Consider the following 15,698-nt stretch of genomic DNA (forward strand, 5'->3'; position numbering starts at 1 on the left):
CTTCTTCAAGGTGGTGGGAATTGCCTCAGAAGACTTAAAGTCATCATTGCTGCTATTCAGCTGATCTTAGGGCTACAATTCAGATGGCTCATCCATTCACCTGGGCCGGGCCCCCCCACACTCTACTCTTAGCTCTCTGTTGCTCAACAGCTCAAGTGACACTTCATGCAAAAAAAGGATTTGACCTTTCCTTTGCCCTTGTCAGTAGATCCCATTGAAATCTAGAAGTGTCCACAGTTACCTTACAAATGATGGAAGTAGCACCCTGATATGTGTAATATATGGTATCTCCAAAATTCACGGACCCGTCAAGGACTGTGACTTTCTCCTAGTGGTGGGAGATGAGAATAGAAAATGACTTTCTTTCTAACTGACCAAATCTCTGCACTCTCCACACCTCAGAAGTCCTAAGAACTCTACCCCCGTGGCAGTACTCTGAAACTTCACAGTGTTTAGCTTCTGCTTTCTGGTTTTTGTGAACCCAGTATGTATATGATAAAAATATTTATTTTTATCTACTGGAAAATTAAAGAGACTGGTATAAAATCAAAATACCTAACACAAAAATCAGTACTGTAAAATCACAAGACCAAAACCTAAAATCTCAAATGTACTTTTTTCTTTGCTTATAATTCTTCAATTTGGGTTGGATTCAGCTGAATGGTTTTCCCCCTGCTCTCACCTGGAAACACGTTGATAGTTCTAAAACTGTGGGGGGTACAACATGGCCTGACTCACATATCTGGAAGTTGGTTCAGGTAACTCACTTCTCTCCATTCTCTGGGAGTGCAGATTTGACCCTACCCTATCAGGGTTGTCTTATAAAAAAGCTAAAGCTGTAAAGACTCTCATGCCGAGATTCAGAAATTAGATATAACTTTCGCCATATTATTCTAATAAGATTTCAAAGTCACATGTGATATGTGTCACAACATTAGCCCAGATAAAATCATGGATAAATAGATTTCACCTTTTTATGGAAGGAGTTGCAGAGAAGTTGTGGCCCTTGGATATAGTTGGCTATACAGGATACTTATTCAATCTCCATCACAAGTTCATGTAACATAGTGGTATCAATATAATGGAAGTTAGTTACTTTGCACAACATCCAGAGGATTAAATTTCCTTGGATAATAAAATGAAGAAAAAAATGACAGGAGATTATATGTCTCTGAGATAAAATATTATTGTCTTTGCCATAGAAGGTGAATCTTTCTCATCAAATTGGGAAAGCACTCTACCAAATGCGACAAAGTAAAACTCTGTCTTAAAAAATAAATAAATAACTGTTTCTTCATTTTTGGTTTCTACATGAGAATACTTATTTCCACTATGCCTGAAATGAAATCCCTAAAAAGACCTTGTTTTCTATACCGTGTGTCTGCACACACGTCTCTGTATGTGTTTGAGTGTGTGTGTGTGGCTGGCTATCTAGTGTCACCGTAAACTAGCGTACCTCTTTAACATCGCTGCCCTTATTGGGAGCCCACTGATGTACACTTTTTCCTTCTTAGAGATCTAAGACAGAATTATCCAAGTTTCACTTAATGTGACAAGTGACTGCATGTGCTACACTGAAGACACTTTTTGATACGATTTCCCAATTGTCAATGCCCTGGGTTAATCTTGCTAACATAATCTAATGCTGCATCTCTGAGCGGTTTGCTGAGCTTCATCGAGCAGAGTGACCTCTTGCAGGGCTTTCTTCCTTCTGCCAGGGATTGACATACAGGTTTGCTTCAGTTGGCTTCACCCTTACCCTACTGTGGGGATCCCAGAAGTCTCAGAAGTTTCACATACTTCTAAGCATTTATTCCACTAACCATAGTATTTATCTATGGATAATTCTTTTTAATTTAATATATATTTCTTCACATCAGTAATATATGATAAGATTATTTATAAAAATGAGAAACCACTTTCTTAAAATGTTCAATCTTATTTACAATATAAAGTATAATGAAACAATAGAAGACACCAGAAGACATGTCCCAAAATGTTCAAAGTAGCACTAATAATGCTACTTGGAAAACCACCCAAAAGCCTAGCAAAAAGACAATGGATACATTATCAGCTGTCCCCCCACAGTAGGACACTATAGATCAGTGAAAACAAGCAGAAAATTTACCAACACGAGGAATGACTCACAAAGGTAATCATGAGAAGACATACACTAAACAGCATCATCTGTGTCATTTTTTATTGGACAGATTGGAGGAACAGGTAAACTAGTTGAGTTCAAAGTCAAAAATTGTGCCTACCTTTGGGAGGAACTAATGACAAGGAGGAATGAGGGGACTTCTCAGGGTGGGTAACTTCTGCCTCTTTAGTTGTAATTACATGATTGTACTCCAGGAAGGAAAGTTTTATGATCTGTACCCAGATCACATGTGCCATTTCTGTATTTATAGTAAGTAAAAGTTTTAAAAATTGGAGGTAATATTGTACTCAGCTTTCAACAATTTAAGGCAAAAATGCATAATGATTTTTAATGCAATATTATATAATCCTTTATTTTTAGGAAATCACCTGGTTATTTCATATCATATGATCACAATTTTCATTATTAAGAAAGAAAAAGAATGTTTGCTTTATTGATGAGGTATCAAGGTAATGGTATAAAACAACAAAAGGGAACCTTTTCTGTTTGCCCACTTATCTCCCCAAACAACAAGACAAGATGATGAGAAAGGGCCCTACTCACAGCTGCGGTCTCACAGAACCCTGGCATGCAAAGCAGAGATAATTCAAAAAAGTTACTTTCTCTTCAGGATTATTTGACACCAAACTTTCCTCAAAGTATTCTTCATCTCCATGTTTCTCAGTGTGTAGATCAGAGGGTTGAACATGGGGGCGATGATGGTGTAGAAAAGAGCCAACACTTTATCTTCTGGAAATATTGTGGCTGGTCTGATGTAAATGAACAGAACAGGTGCAAAAAACAAGACCACGACCGTTACGTGAGAACTGCAAGTGCAAAGAGCTCTGCGGCGGCTCTCTGCAGAGTACGCCCTGATGGTGTAGAGTATAAAAAAATAAGACAACAGCAAGATAACAAATGTCACTAAAGCAATCAGGCCTGAATTAGCAATGACTAATAGACCTATTATTTGTGTATTAGAACAGGATAATTTCAACAAAGGATATATATCGCAGAAGTAGTGATCGATCTCATTGGGGCCACAAAATGATAAGAAGATGGTGAGAAGAAGCTGACTGGCAGAGTGAATGAATCCCCCGGTACAACAAGCTGTGAAGATGGTGTTGCACTTGCTCCTGGTCATGATGACCCCGTAGTGCAGGGGTTTGCAGATGGCCACGTAGCGGTCATAGGCCATTCCTGTGAGGATGAAGATCTCTATGGCTCCAAAGAAATGTGTGGTGAAGAGCTGTATCATGCAGTTATTATAGGAAATCGTCTTCCTTTCTGCCAGTAAGTCTGCCATTAGTTTGGGGGTCACTGTGGACGTATAGCAAAGGTCGGAGAGAGAGAGGTAATTGAGGAAGAAATACATGGGTTGTTCAATTAGCTGACTGCATGTGATCGAAATCATTATGAGCATGTTTCCCACCCAAATAGCGATGTAGCAAAATAAAAATAACACAAAGCACAGTGTCTCGATGTTCTTGTTTTGGGAAAGCCCCAAGAGAATAAACACGGTAAAGTTACTGTTCCTTCCCATGGTCCAGTGTCGATGGAACACGTAAATCACCTGAAATGATGTAATTTGTGAGATCACATTTGTAGGTAGTGTTGAGAAGTATGATGATCGTATTCTATCCAAGTAACTAGCTAGATTTAACTTGCCCCATTCAAATGTCTGAAAGAATAAAAATCTGGTATTCAATTAAAATGACTCCTTAATAAAAATCTCTGAAAGACTTCCATTAACTCAGCTAGCAACTTGTGTTCAGTCTGTGACTAGGTAGGCATTAATGCTGTTTATTCAAGCAGCAGTATTAGAATTTTAATTTGGGAAAAGTCTACTTACAAAGCCTAATGTAGACCTTAATAATTCCTTGCAAAAAGATACCCATTTCAATGTCTGAGACTCAAAAACTTTTAACAAAACAAGTCTCATAATTATTACTTTTTTTATTAAGAACAAGCAAATATAAAATTTAAAATATTGTTACTAGAATATACATTACCTTAGATTCAACTTTTAATTAGGTAGCATAAAAACTAAGCAGTCTATTAGCAGATAATTAAAGATGGAAAGTTGTCTCTTAAAGAAGCTGATGATCATTTTGAATTTTTTAAGTATTTGCTTTCTTGTTTATCTGTCTTCCTAGTGATTTACTAAAAATTTTATGCTGATACTTTAAAACAAAATGATGCTTAGTTCTATGGTTAATTCAATGACAAGGTTTAAGGAATTAGTAGATAAAACTGAGAATAAATACCTTAAAAAACTGTGCAGATAGGAATATTGGCCTAATGTTTTGTCCTTAATGTGGATATTTTATTTTCAAATCAAATTATTTTTAATCTATTATCAGAGGTTATATATTTATTTTTTTCTGTATTTGTCCAACATAAAACTTTTGTCCAAGTCCATGAAGTCTCCAGACAGGGAAAAAATTTATCATACCACAATGTGCCTTTACTAAGTGGCAATAATTTCATCTGTTTTTCAACCTGTCGTGTCTTTGAAATATTTGGTTGTGTCATTCAAAGACTAATGGGATGTAAAGAAAGTACTCTGGTAAATTTTATAGATATTGTTAGTATATATTATTACTCAAATTTTAAGGCAAATAATCATACTTGACTTGGAAAAAATAAAATAACATTTTAGAATATTAAAATTATTTTGAGCCCAGTATTTCTCAATCTATGCTTGAGTTTTCTTCCTTTCACCAGTGGGAATTTTAATTTCAAGTTGACAAAAATATATGTAGTAGTACTTGTAATCTCTTTATCAATCAGCAAAAGTGATATCAAATAGGTAGGATTTGATTACATAAACTAAATCATTACAGTAGGTGGTGAGCAAACATGTTAACATAAGATCTGAGAGTCTCACAAGTCGCTTAAAAAAACACTAAGTTACTAATAGGGTGTTACATCCTTTACAAAAATAATCTTAAGCCAAAATGTCTAGAATTAATTTTTATCAGATGTCCTCAAAATGCCTACCCATTAATAGAATATATTTTTAGTCCTAATGATACACAAGCACTTGTCTTCTCAATCAAACCATACTTCACTTTTCTCCCATCTCTCCTTGTTACTGATTCAGTTAAAATTGTTACCCACACAAAGAACAATTACATGATAAATACACATTGAATTTTATTTTATTTTTTCTTTCAGAATTTTATTTATTTTTTTATTGTTAAATCATAGCTGTGTACATTAGTGCAATAAGGGGGTACAATGTGCTGGTTTTATATACAATCTGAAATATTCTCATCAAACTGTTCAACGTAGCCTTCATGGCATTTTTAGTTAATGTATGTAGACAATTGTGTTCTGCCTTTAGTAAGTTTCGCCTGTACCCATTCTAAGATGCACCGTAGGTGTGGCCCCACCCTTTACCCTCCCTCCACCCTAACCTCCCCACTCCCTTCCCCTTCCTTGGCCATTTCCTCATAGTCTTGTGCTATAGTTGGGTTATAACCTTCATGTGAAAGCTATAATTTAGCTTCATAGTAGGGCTACACAATGAATTTTAAAACAAAAATATTTATTTCCATAGTAGAATTTTAAGAACTGGAATTAGGTTAACAGCAAACATTTGCGTAATAGGTTCTTTTTTTTTTTTTTTTTTTTTTTTTTAGATTTTGCGTAATAGGTTCTGATCTTCCCTAAGATAATACTAGAGTAGTATTTTGCCAATAAGAAAGGCTTTTTCATTTTATTCGAATAAAATAACATTAAATGTGTAGTTAGTTTGAATTATTTTTAAAATGGCTTCCTGTACATTTCCATTTTCATGATCAAAATAATATATACGTGATTTAAAACCTACCTGAAAAATACCTCAAGCATATTAAGACTCTTACTTGAAATTATAGCTCAAAGTAAAGTTAGTCTTGGAATGTTCTCAGGCAAAGCTAGTGCATCAATATGTCTTTATTTATTACAAATGCACCAGTTGTCTTGGTTTATTTTATTTTATTTTTTTTTTATTGTTGGGGATTCATTGAGGGTACAATAAGCCAGATTACACTGATTGTATTTGTTAGGTAAAGTCCCTTTTGCAATCATGTCTTGCCCCCAGAACAGTTGTCTTGGTTTAAAAGGTTACAGTTGATGATTAATTTCTCTACCTGGCATTTTTTTTTTCTTATTCAACTTCCTCACAGACATAGAACCATAATATTTAAGTGTCACAATGTTAGTTTTTTGTTTTTTTAATTTACCAGCAAAATCAAACTATTCTTTATAATGTGGGAGCAATTCTATAGTTACATGCCTTAATTCAGCCACTATCTCCAGATGTGATCTTTGCCAATTTCTTAATTTCTTTTAAAAAGCTTCTTCTTCATTTAAAATGTAGGGAAATATATGTTTCTGTATATAATTGGAGATGGTTCTGAAGCTTAGCCTTGGGAATAGTGGAACATACGGCAATTTTATTGTACATATACAATGGCACCACACAGAAAAAATTATTCTAGGTTTAGATGTTAAGAAACTTGTGCATAGTAACACAACCAATGTGTAGGAAAATCAGGTTTAAAACCCAAGTTTTTTGACTTCAGAGCTTGAATTAATAACCATGTCACGATATATTTTGTCAAAAGCGAAAAAAACTAAAGCAACGGATAAAATGGAACATTAACTCTGACTCTCCCTGCTCTGGTTTGCATACCAATCTGAATCCATCAGGCTAAACCAGGACGCCTCCTGCTTTTCAGCCACTCAAATTTAAATGTGAAGCGTGTAAATAGAAGCATAGGACTTTATATTAGTCCAAATTCTCTATAAAAATCACAAACCAAATCAGTTCAGGGTTTTACACACAAAATCCAGCTGGAGGAAATAAAAAATGTACAGCTCACATTACTTCTGTTGAAGGCAATGGATCTTTTGTTCTCTCAAGCATGGGCAGGAATAAAGTATTCTCAGTTATTAGTCATGTATGAAAATTAGGTAGGGGGAAAGGGATTTCAGTGCATGCCTGAAGTCTGCCACTTCTTAGTTTTATGTTCTTGACCCATAAGTTTCCCCTCTGTAAATTGAGGGAAATAGCCTCAGTTATCTCTAAGAACTCTTCTCACAATACTGGCCTTTTCAAACTTTAAAATACTTTCTTCTTGGTCAAAGTTTTATTATCTCCCTAGAGTTGTAACAACATGCCCCTTTTTCATGTGCAGTTCTCCAATAAACTAGGCTGTGTTCTTCTATAAATTTGATCTTATTTTTCTAGAACATGCCATCTCATCCCCATTGGACAAGGTCCTTGAGTGTTGTGCTCTTTTAACCCCAAAATGTCTTAGCCAACAGATTTTACCGTACAGCTTGTTTAAAAATTAGCTACTAATGAATACGATTTCTTAATAAAGGATTAAAAATTTTATTTTTAAGACATACCACATATTCATGAAAGCAATGGAAAATGAAAAAATAATTTACTCACGTATGTTCTGCACTTACTTAGAATCTGTTGTTTTCCTTTAAAGTTTAATGTTTCTCTCTTCATTGAAATCACAGTCATTCCTTAACTATTTATATTGTTGTGACTTCTGACAACATTTGCTTCAGCACAGTGAGGGCTACTGATGTTCTACTTTCTATTTTTCCTCATTTCATGCATTAAAAAACATATCATTTTTAGTAACTGTTACCTCTCACATAACCAAATAAAATAAGTTATGAGAGTCTATAGCTCCAAAAAAAAAAAATGTTTGAAGGATAAGGTGTGCTTTCTTTTCAAAAACTAGTTAAATCATAGTCTATGTAGAACCAACTTATTCCTGTGCAATTTACAGCTAAAATACTAAGCAAAATCTTACATAAATGTTAGTTCTGAAGATACATTTTTGTTTCCTCCACAGCATTGCCAATTTACTGAAATTTCACTATTTATGTGAACCCAAGTAATCAACCCTAGTAAGCATCCTTTATTTCAAGTCTATAACTTGCAGCATGTTATTCAAATCCCATTTATTACAAAGTTCTTGATGGCTGAAATCTGCTATTTATACAACTCGAGTTTATTTTTCCCTTCTCTATAATCTGAAGAGAAAATCATAGTTCTGGTCCCTACATTAACTAATGATCTCTATCAATTCCCACAGTGTTTCATCAAATTCTATTGGGAAGAAGTTCTTTTGCATGCTTTAATGCATTTCCACTTAAAGCAACTTTATATGAAATAGAAAAACTTCCTTTTATGTCTTTTTGAGTTTACAACAAATGTTCACCTTAATATTTGTCAACAATACAGTTGAACATTATATAATTTTTCTGCAGTCTATCATTTTCAATATGCCTTCCTTATTTAACATCTATATTCAAGCTAGCGTTGGCTTCTGCTGTATTCTGTGAGCACTGTGAATAGTAGCAAATATTTAGTAAACAGATACTCTAAGTCAGACATGAGCAAATTGATGGGACTTAGCTTATTTATCTTTATAACAACCTTATGTGATGTACACCATTACCAACCATATTTCAGAGATGAAGAAACTGGGACATACAAAAGTTATAGGGAAAACAGTTAATGCTCGTGTGATATAAATTAAACAGGGAAACAAGGCGTGACTGTGAGATAATAGGAATGGTGTTTCTTAGTATGACTGGGAGTTATATGGGAACTTACATTAAAATTATCCATTATTCTGTACATTAATGTTTCTCATGTATCAATTAATTAATAAAAGCTTGAATTAATAAAAGCCTAAAAATAATCTATGATAATAGATCAGGTTCTTGAAAGTTAATTCAATCTGTAAGTTTGCTTTGCCTGTAAAGAACTGTTATCAAAGGATTCTGGTAGATCTACTTATGATCAGTATTTCCTACAGTCAGATTAAACTTTATTTTTAAACACTTTTCCTATTTGTTTGTTATGTGTCTCCTCCAATCTCAAGTTAGCAGCTGGTTCACGTCTCCTTCAGATTTTATTATTTTTCTCTACAACAGCCCCCACGTTTCTCCTCTGTTTCCTTTTGTGCACACTGTCATTATTTGTATCTATACTTGCTTACTCAGCACTATCTCCTCGGTGGAGTATCTTCCCACTTTTAAAAAAGTATCCAAGTATACCTTCCTGGGCTCTTAAGAACTTTAAAAAGGACTTTTAAGTCTGTAATGCATTTTTATATACTCTTTATATATGCTGTGATGCATGAACCGAGGCTCATTTTTTGCATGTGGACATTCAGCTTGTCCAATACTTGTTAAGATTTTTTTCTCCATCAAATTACATTTTCTCTTTCATCAAAACTCAGGTTTCCATATGTCTATGTCTGGGCTATTTTGTTCCATCAATCTGTGTGTCTACTCTGTCACCATACTGTCTTGAATACAATAACGTTATGGTAAGTCCTGACATTGAATAATATGAATCACTAACATTGTTTTTCAATTGCTTTGTCCATTATAGTTCCCTTACCTTGTTGTATGAAATTCAGAATCAGTTTGTTTCTATCTTCAAAAAGCTTGCTGAGATGTTTATTGTGATTGTATTAAATCTCAACACTAATTGGAAGAACTGATCCCTCAACAATGTTGAGTTCTCCAAACATTGATCAGAGCATATCTCTCTGTTCACTGATTTGCTTCACCAGTGTTTTATAGTTTTCTGCACACTGATCTTGCACATAATACTTTAATCTACATGCAAATAGATGTTATTATAATTTTATTTTCTATGCTGACATGAAATAATATAATTGATGTAGTATGTAAACTAAGTATCCTGTGAACTTATTTATTAGTTTCTAGACATTTTTGAAGATTCTTGGGGATTTTTATTTTATTTTATTTTTTTGTGTGTGTGTGTGGTTTTCGGCCAGGGCTGGGCTTGAACCTGTCACCTCTGGCATATGGGACTGGTGCCCTACCCCTTTGAGCCACAGGTGCCCCCCTGATTCTTGGGGATTTTAATACAGACAATTATATCACCTGAAAATAAAGGCTGTTTTTCTTTCTTCTTCCCTAATTTTTATGACTTTCATTTGCCTATTGCAGTACCTAGGACTTCTAGCAAAATATTAAATGATAAGTGGTCAAAAATATTTGACTTGTTCTAGATCTTAGAGGAAACAAAGTTAGAGTCTAGTCATTAAGTATTATGTTAGCTATTGGTTATTCACAGGTGTTCTTTGCTGGGCTAAGTACATTCTCTTTTGGCCCTACTTTTCTGAGGGTTTTCATCATGGAAAAATGTGGAATTTTGCCGAAATCTGTTTCAGTATATTTTTCCTCATCCTTTCTTGTAACATGGTAAATTATATTATTTTACAATTGACTCAGCCTTGCATTCCTTGAATACACCACTTGGTTGTGGTGTATTGCTTTTTGCTGCTGAATTCTATTAGCTAAATAATTTTTTGTCTTTGTTCATGAGAAGTAAAGATCTTTAGTTTTCATTTCTTAGCAGTGTTCTCGCCTACTTTTGTTAAAGTGTAGTGCTGACCTCATAATTGTATTTTTGTTGAGTGGCTGTTACATTAGTTTTATTAGAAAGAATATCCATTCCAGATAGTGATCCTGCCTTCTCTTATCCAGTATCTAAATCTAAAATAAAATGTAGATATTTATAGGGTGGAGCAGGATGGTGGGCTAGAGACACAACCTTAGAAGCCACTCATGGTGAGATAGGGGAGAGAGGACTCCGGCCACCTCTGCCTGGGGGATCTTTCCTAGAAACATCACTCTGAAGGCACAAGGAAGCAGTAGGGGACTCCAGGAACAAGGAGAGTAGAGGAGCTATGAAAGCCTGGCACAAAGGCAAGTGCCTAGGTGTGGGCAGAGGCCAATTGGCCTTCCAATGGAGGGCTAGAGACAAAAAGTCCTGCAGTTTTTTGGTTTTCAACTGGGCTGCTCATTGGAGCTTCCTTGGAAGGACATAAGCTAGTGAATGAACTCGAGCAGCTTGCGGAGGCTAGGATTGAATCACAGGGTGGGTTGGAACTCTCATTAGCTTGTCTACTAGCAAGGTGCCACCATGGTGGAAGGGCTAGCCCAGGAACAGTCCACAGGGTCCTAAAGCATGGCTGGCCCTAGTGCATTTGCTGAGCTGGGAAGCCGTCTATTGGGTAGTTAACAGCTCCTGTTCCCCCATGGAAAGCATCTTTGTGGCCAGGAGGCACTATTTGGAAGGTTGAGACATGCCTCCTAAGAAATCTGATGCCAGCAGCAGGATTCTAAGCCTATGATAACTGAATGCTAGTTAATAGACCAATCCCTGATTTAAGGCAAATAAATCAGAAAAACAAGACAAGGTCTCTTTGGCAACTAGATAGTAATGTCTGCTCTCATCATTACAGCAAAACCAGCGTGTGTCTTCCATCTTCTAACACCACAGCCCAGGTAATATATTGCAATACATGTTTTTCGTTTATTTGTTTTTTTTGTTTACTGTTTTCCTCACTTTTTTCTTATTTTCATTGATATTGTGTTATTTCATTTTGTTTGTTTACATTTTTATTTTTTCATTTTCACTTTATTCAATAGCAAGGGCTCCATTAGTGCTATTTTCTTTTTTTGTTTTTGTTTTGATTGGGGCTGGGTTTGAATGCACCACCTCTGGTATATGGGGCTGGCGCCCTACTTCTTTGAGCTACAGGTGCCACCCTCTGCTATAGTTTTTTAACCTCTTTTATTCTTTTTTTTATTTCTCTCCTTTCATTCTCTCTTTTGGTATAGTTTTTTCTACTTTTCTTATCTTTCCCACATAAATTACTTATATAACAACTCAGATAACCCATTCTTTTACATCTTATATAATTTATTTTTAATTATTTTGTCTATTTACTTTTTTCTTTTTTACATTTTGCTTTATTCTATTTCATTTTGTATTCTATTTATGCAACAGAGCCTCATGGCATTGGTCAGATTCCAGGAGCCCTTGAACTTCTGGTTTAGAATGTCTTTTAAATTGAATGTTTAGATTTTGCCTATGTAAAGATGGTTTTCGTGGTCCCCACTGTGACATACTAATGATTTTTTTTCTATATTTGGCAAAGGTGGTATATTGTTTTTGCTCAGGCTGTTAAGGAGTTCCTGACTTCAAGGAACCCACCCTGCCCAGCCCACCAGAGTCCTTTAATTGTCAATGTATGTCAAAGTACTCTGCTGAACACCACCATTTCTCATTTCTCTCTTTCTTTTTATAGTCCTTCTTATCTCCTTTTTTTTTTTTAATTTTTTTCCTTTCATTCCCCCTTTCTTTAAATTGTCTTTTTCTCTCCTTTCTCCCTTCTCACTCTTTACCATTTCTCTTCCTTTGGCCATATACCAATAGGACACTTCAACACCCAAACACAGAAACAGAGTAATTTAAATTTAATGAGGAAGTTAGAGAAAAAAGTAAGGAAAGGAAGTGAACAAAAATAAAACACATATGAAGAGAAACCAGCTGAAAAATTCTGGAAACATGGAAAACATGAACAGAGCAATCAAGCCAAGGGATTGTGAGGTAGCTACCACAGAGGATTCCACCTATAAGGAAATAATGGAAATGACGTAAAAGAAATTTAATATATGGATTGGATAAACAATGAAGGGAATGAAAGAGAACAAGGAAAATAATCAAAAGGAAATCCAAAAACAGAACCAAGTAAGGGATAAAATATATGAAGAATGTAGAAAGGATATACTGGAGCTTAAGGCATTGAAGGGATCAATCAGAGAACTGAAAGACACATGAGAAAGTATTCATAACTGGTTAGATCATGGAGAAGAAAGAATATCATAGCTGCAGGACATGTCTCTTGAGCTAGATCTGGCATTTAAAAAGACAAAAAAGAAAAGAGAAAAAGCAGATTGATCACTTAGGCAATATTGAGACTTCACAAAATGATCAAACATACAAATTATTGTTATCCCTGAAGAGGTAGAATAATGACACAAAGAAATAGAAACTCTACTTAAGATATCATAAATGAAAATTTCCTGAACATCATCAAAGATTCTAACACACAACTTTTAGAGGGATATCAAACCTGAGATAATTTTAGAGGGATATCAAATCCACAGACAGAATATCTCCAAGACACATTTTAATGAATCTGTCCAAAATCAAGATGAAAGAGAAAATTCTGCAAGCAGCCAGGAGAAAGCCCCAATTGACCTATAGAAGCAGGTCCATCACGGTGACAGTGGGCTTTTCAGCTGAAGTTTTTCTAGACATAATATAATGACAATCCACCTTGAACCTTCTTAAACTAACCAATTTTTAGCCCAGAATTCTGTATCCTGCTAAACTAAGTTTCAAAATTGATGGAGAAATCAAATCATTTATCAATGCATGAACATCAAGGAAATTCTACAGGAATTAGTTAGACCTATCTCCACACTGACCTTCACAATGGACCACCATCAAAGTAAACATTCACAAAGTAAAAGATAAAACCTAGCTTCCACAATGACATAAAGGATAAAAACTATGCAATGGACATTCACAAAATAAGATGAATAGAATTCCACCCTATACTATCAATTCTCTCAATAAATGTAAATGTCCTGAATTCCCCACTGAAGAGGCATAGGCTGGCCAATTGGATTAAAAAGCACAAGACATCTATACACTGTCTCCAGGAAACACACCTAATATTGAAGGACAAAACAAGATTCAGGGTGAGGGTTGGAAGACAATATTTCAGGCACATCAGAAGAAAGGAGGGGTCACAATCTTATTTTCAGACACACATGAATTTAAATCAGCTAAAGTTAAGAAAGACAAAGACTGCCACTTCATCCTACTCAAGAGAACAAATAAAACAAGAGGACATTTCAATTTCAAATATTTATGCAACCAATTTAAATGCTCCCAGATTGATGAAACAGACCTTGACAGGTTTGAACAATATGATAATCCCATAACACCATAATAGCTGGGGGCTTTAACACCCCTCTAACAGACTGGAGAGATCCTCTATAGTGAAACTAAACAAAGATACAAGGGACTTAATGGTGACTTTAGAATGATTGGGCTTAATAGACATATACAGAACACACCATCCCAAGCTAAAGAATATATGTTCTTCTTGTCAGTCCATGGATACATACTCCAAAATAGATGAAATCCTAGAGCAAAAATCAAACCTCAACAAAATTAAAAGAAAATTATACCATGAAATTATACCATGTATCTTCACAGACCTCAGGGCAATAAAGGTAGAATTCAACTTGAACAAAAATTTTCCCCACACAAAGTATGGAAACTAAAATAGCCTTACACTGAGTGACAGTTTAGTGAAGGAAACGATAAAAGAGGAAATTATTAAATTCTTCAGACATAACAAAAATGAAGCCACAAGTTAGTTACCAAAACCTGTTGGATAATGCAAAAGCAGTCCCAAGAGGGAAATTTATCACATAAGATGCCCATATCCAAAAACAGTAAAAGACCACATTAACAGCCTAATAAATCAGCTCAAGGAAATAGAAAAGGAAGAACAATACAATCCCAAACCTAGCAGAAGAAAAGAAATAACCAAAATTAAATCAGAAATAAATTAAATTGAAAACAAAAGAATCATTCAGAAAATTAATGAAACAAAAAGTTGGTTCTTCAAAAAGATAAATAAAATCAATAAATATTTGCCTAGTTAATTAGAAACAGAAAACTGCAATCTGTAATAACCTCAATCAAATGAGAAGGAGGACAGGCGTGATAGCTCATGCCTGTAGTCCTAGCACTCTGGGAGGTTGAGGTAGATTGCCTGAGCTCACAGGCTCAAGACTAGCCTGAGCCAGAGCGAGACCTCATCTCTAAAAATAGCTGGGCATTGTGGTGGGCACCTGTAGTCCCAGCTACTTGGGAGGCTGAGCAAGAGAATCACTTAAGCCCAATAGTTGGAGGTTGCTGTGAGCTGTGATGCCACAGCGCTCTACTGAGGGTGATAAAGTGAAACTCTGTATCAAAAAAAAAAGAAAGAAAGAAAGGAAAGGAAAAAGAAAAATAAAAACAGACAGCACAGGGATACAAAAGATTATCTTTGACTACAACAAGAAACTCTATGCCCTGAAATTTGACAATATGGAGGAAGTGAACCAATACCTGGAATAATTCCCTCACTCTAGACTTAATCAGGAAGAATTAGATCTCTTGAACAGAATGATATCAAGCACTAAAATGATATCAAGAAACAATAAAAAAGTTTCCAACAAAAACATCTCTGCACTAGATGGCTTCACACCAGAATTCCACCAAATCTTGAAAGATGAGCTTATACTTGTACTGCAGAAACTATTCCAAAACATTGAGAAGGAAGGAATCTTCCCCAACACATTCTATGAAGCAAACATAACCCAGGGCGGCACCTGTGACTCAAGGAGTAGGGCACCGGTCCCATATGCCGGAGGTGGCGGGTTCAAACCCAGCCCTGGCCAAAAAAAAACCACACACACAAAAAAACAAAACATAACCCTGATACCAAAAGCAGGAAAGCATCCAACTAAAAAGGATTACTACAGACACATTTCACTATTGAATATCAGTGCAAAAATACTCAATAAAATCTCAGCTAGTAAATGACAGCTACACACTAAATAAATTATACATCACAAT

The 15,698-nt window shown here is 35.3% G+C and overlaps 1 protein-coding gene across 1 annotated transcript; it reads right to left on the reverse strand.

Moving 5' to 3' along the window:
- Positions 1-2,756: 2,756 nt before the first annotated feature.
- Positions 2,757-3,683, reverse strand: LOC128564343 (olfactory receptor 4P4-like). Its single transcript, XM_053559841.1, has one exon. It carries the CDS (start codon positions 3,681-3,683, stop codon positions 2,757-2,759), a length of 927 nt encoding a protein of 308 aa, XP_053415816.1.
- Positions 3,684-15,698: the final 12,015 nt, after the last annotated feature.

The sequence above is a fragment of the Nycticebus coucang genome, chromosome 14, assembly GCF_027406575.1.
Source record: "Nycticebus coucang isolate mNycCou1 chromosome 14, mNycCou1.pri, whole genome shotgun sequence".
Taxonomy (NCBI): domain Eukaryota; kingdom Metazoa; phylum Chordata; class Mammalia; order Primates; family Lorisidae; genus Nycticebus; species Nycticebus coucang.

Coding starts and splice junctions, on each gene's coding strand:
- LOC128564343 (XM_053559841.1), bottom strand. CDS start 3,683: ATGGGAAGGAACAGTAACTTTACCGTGTTTATTCTCTTGGGGCTTTCC.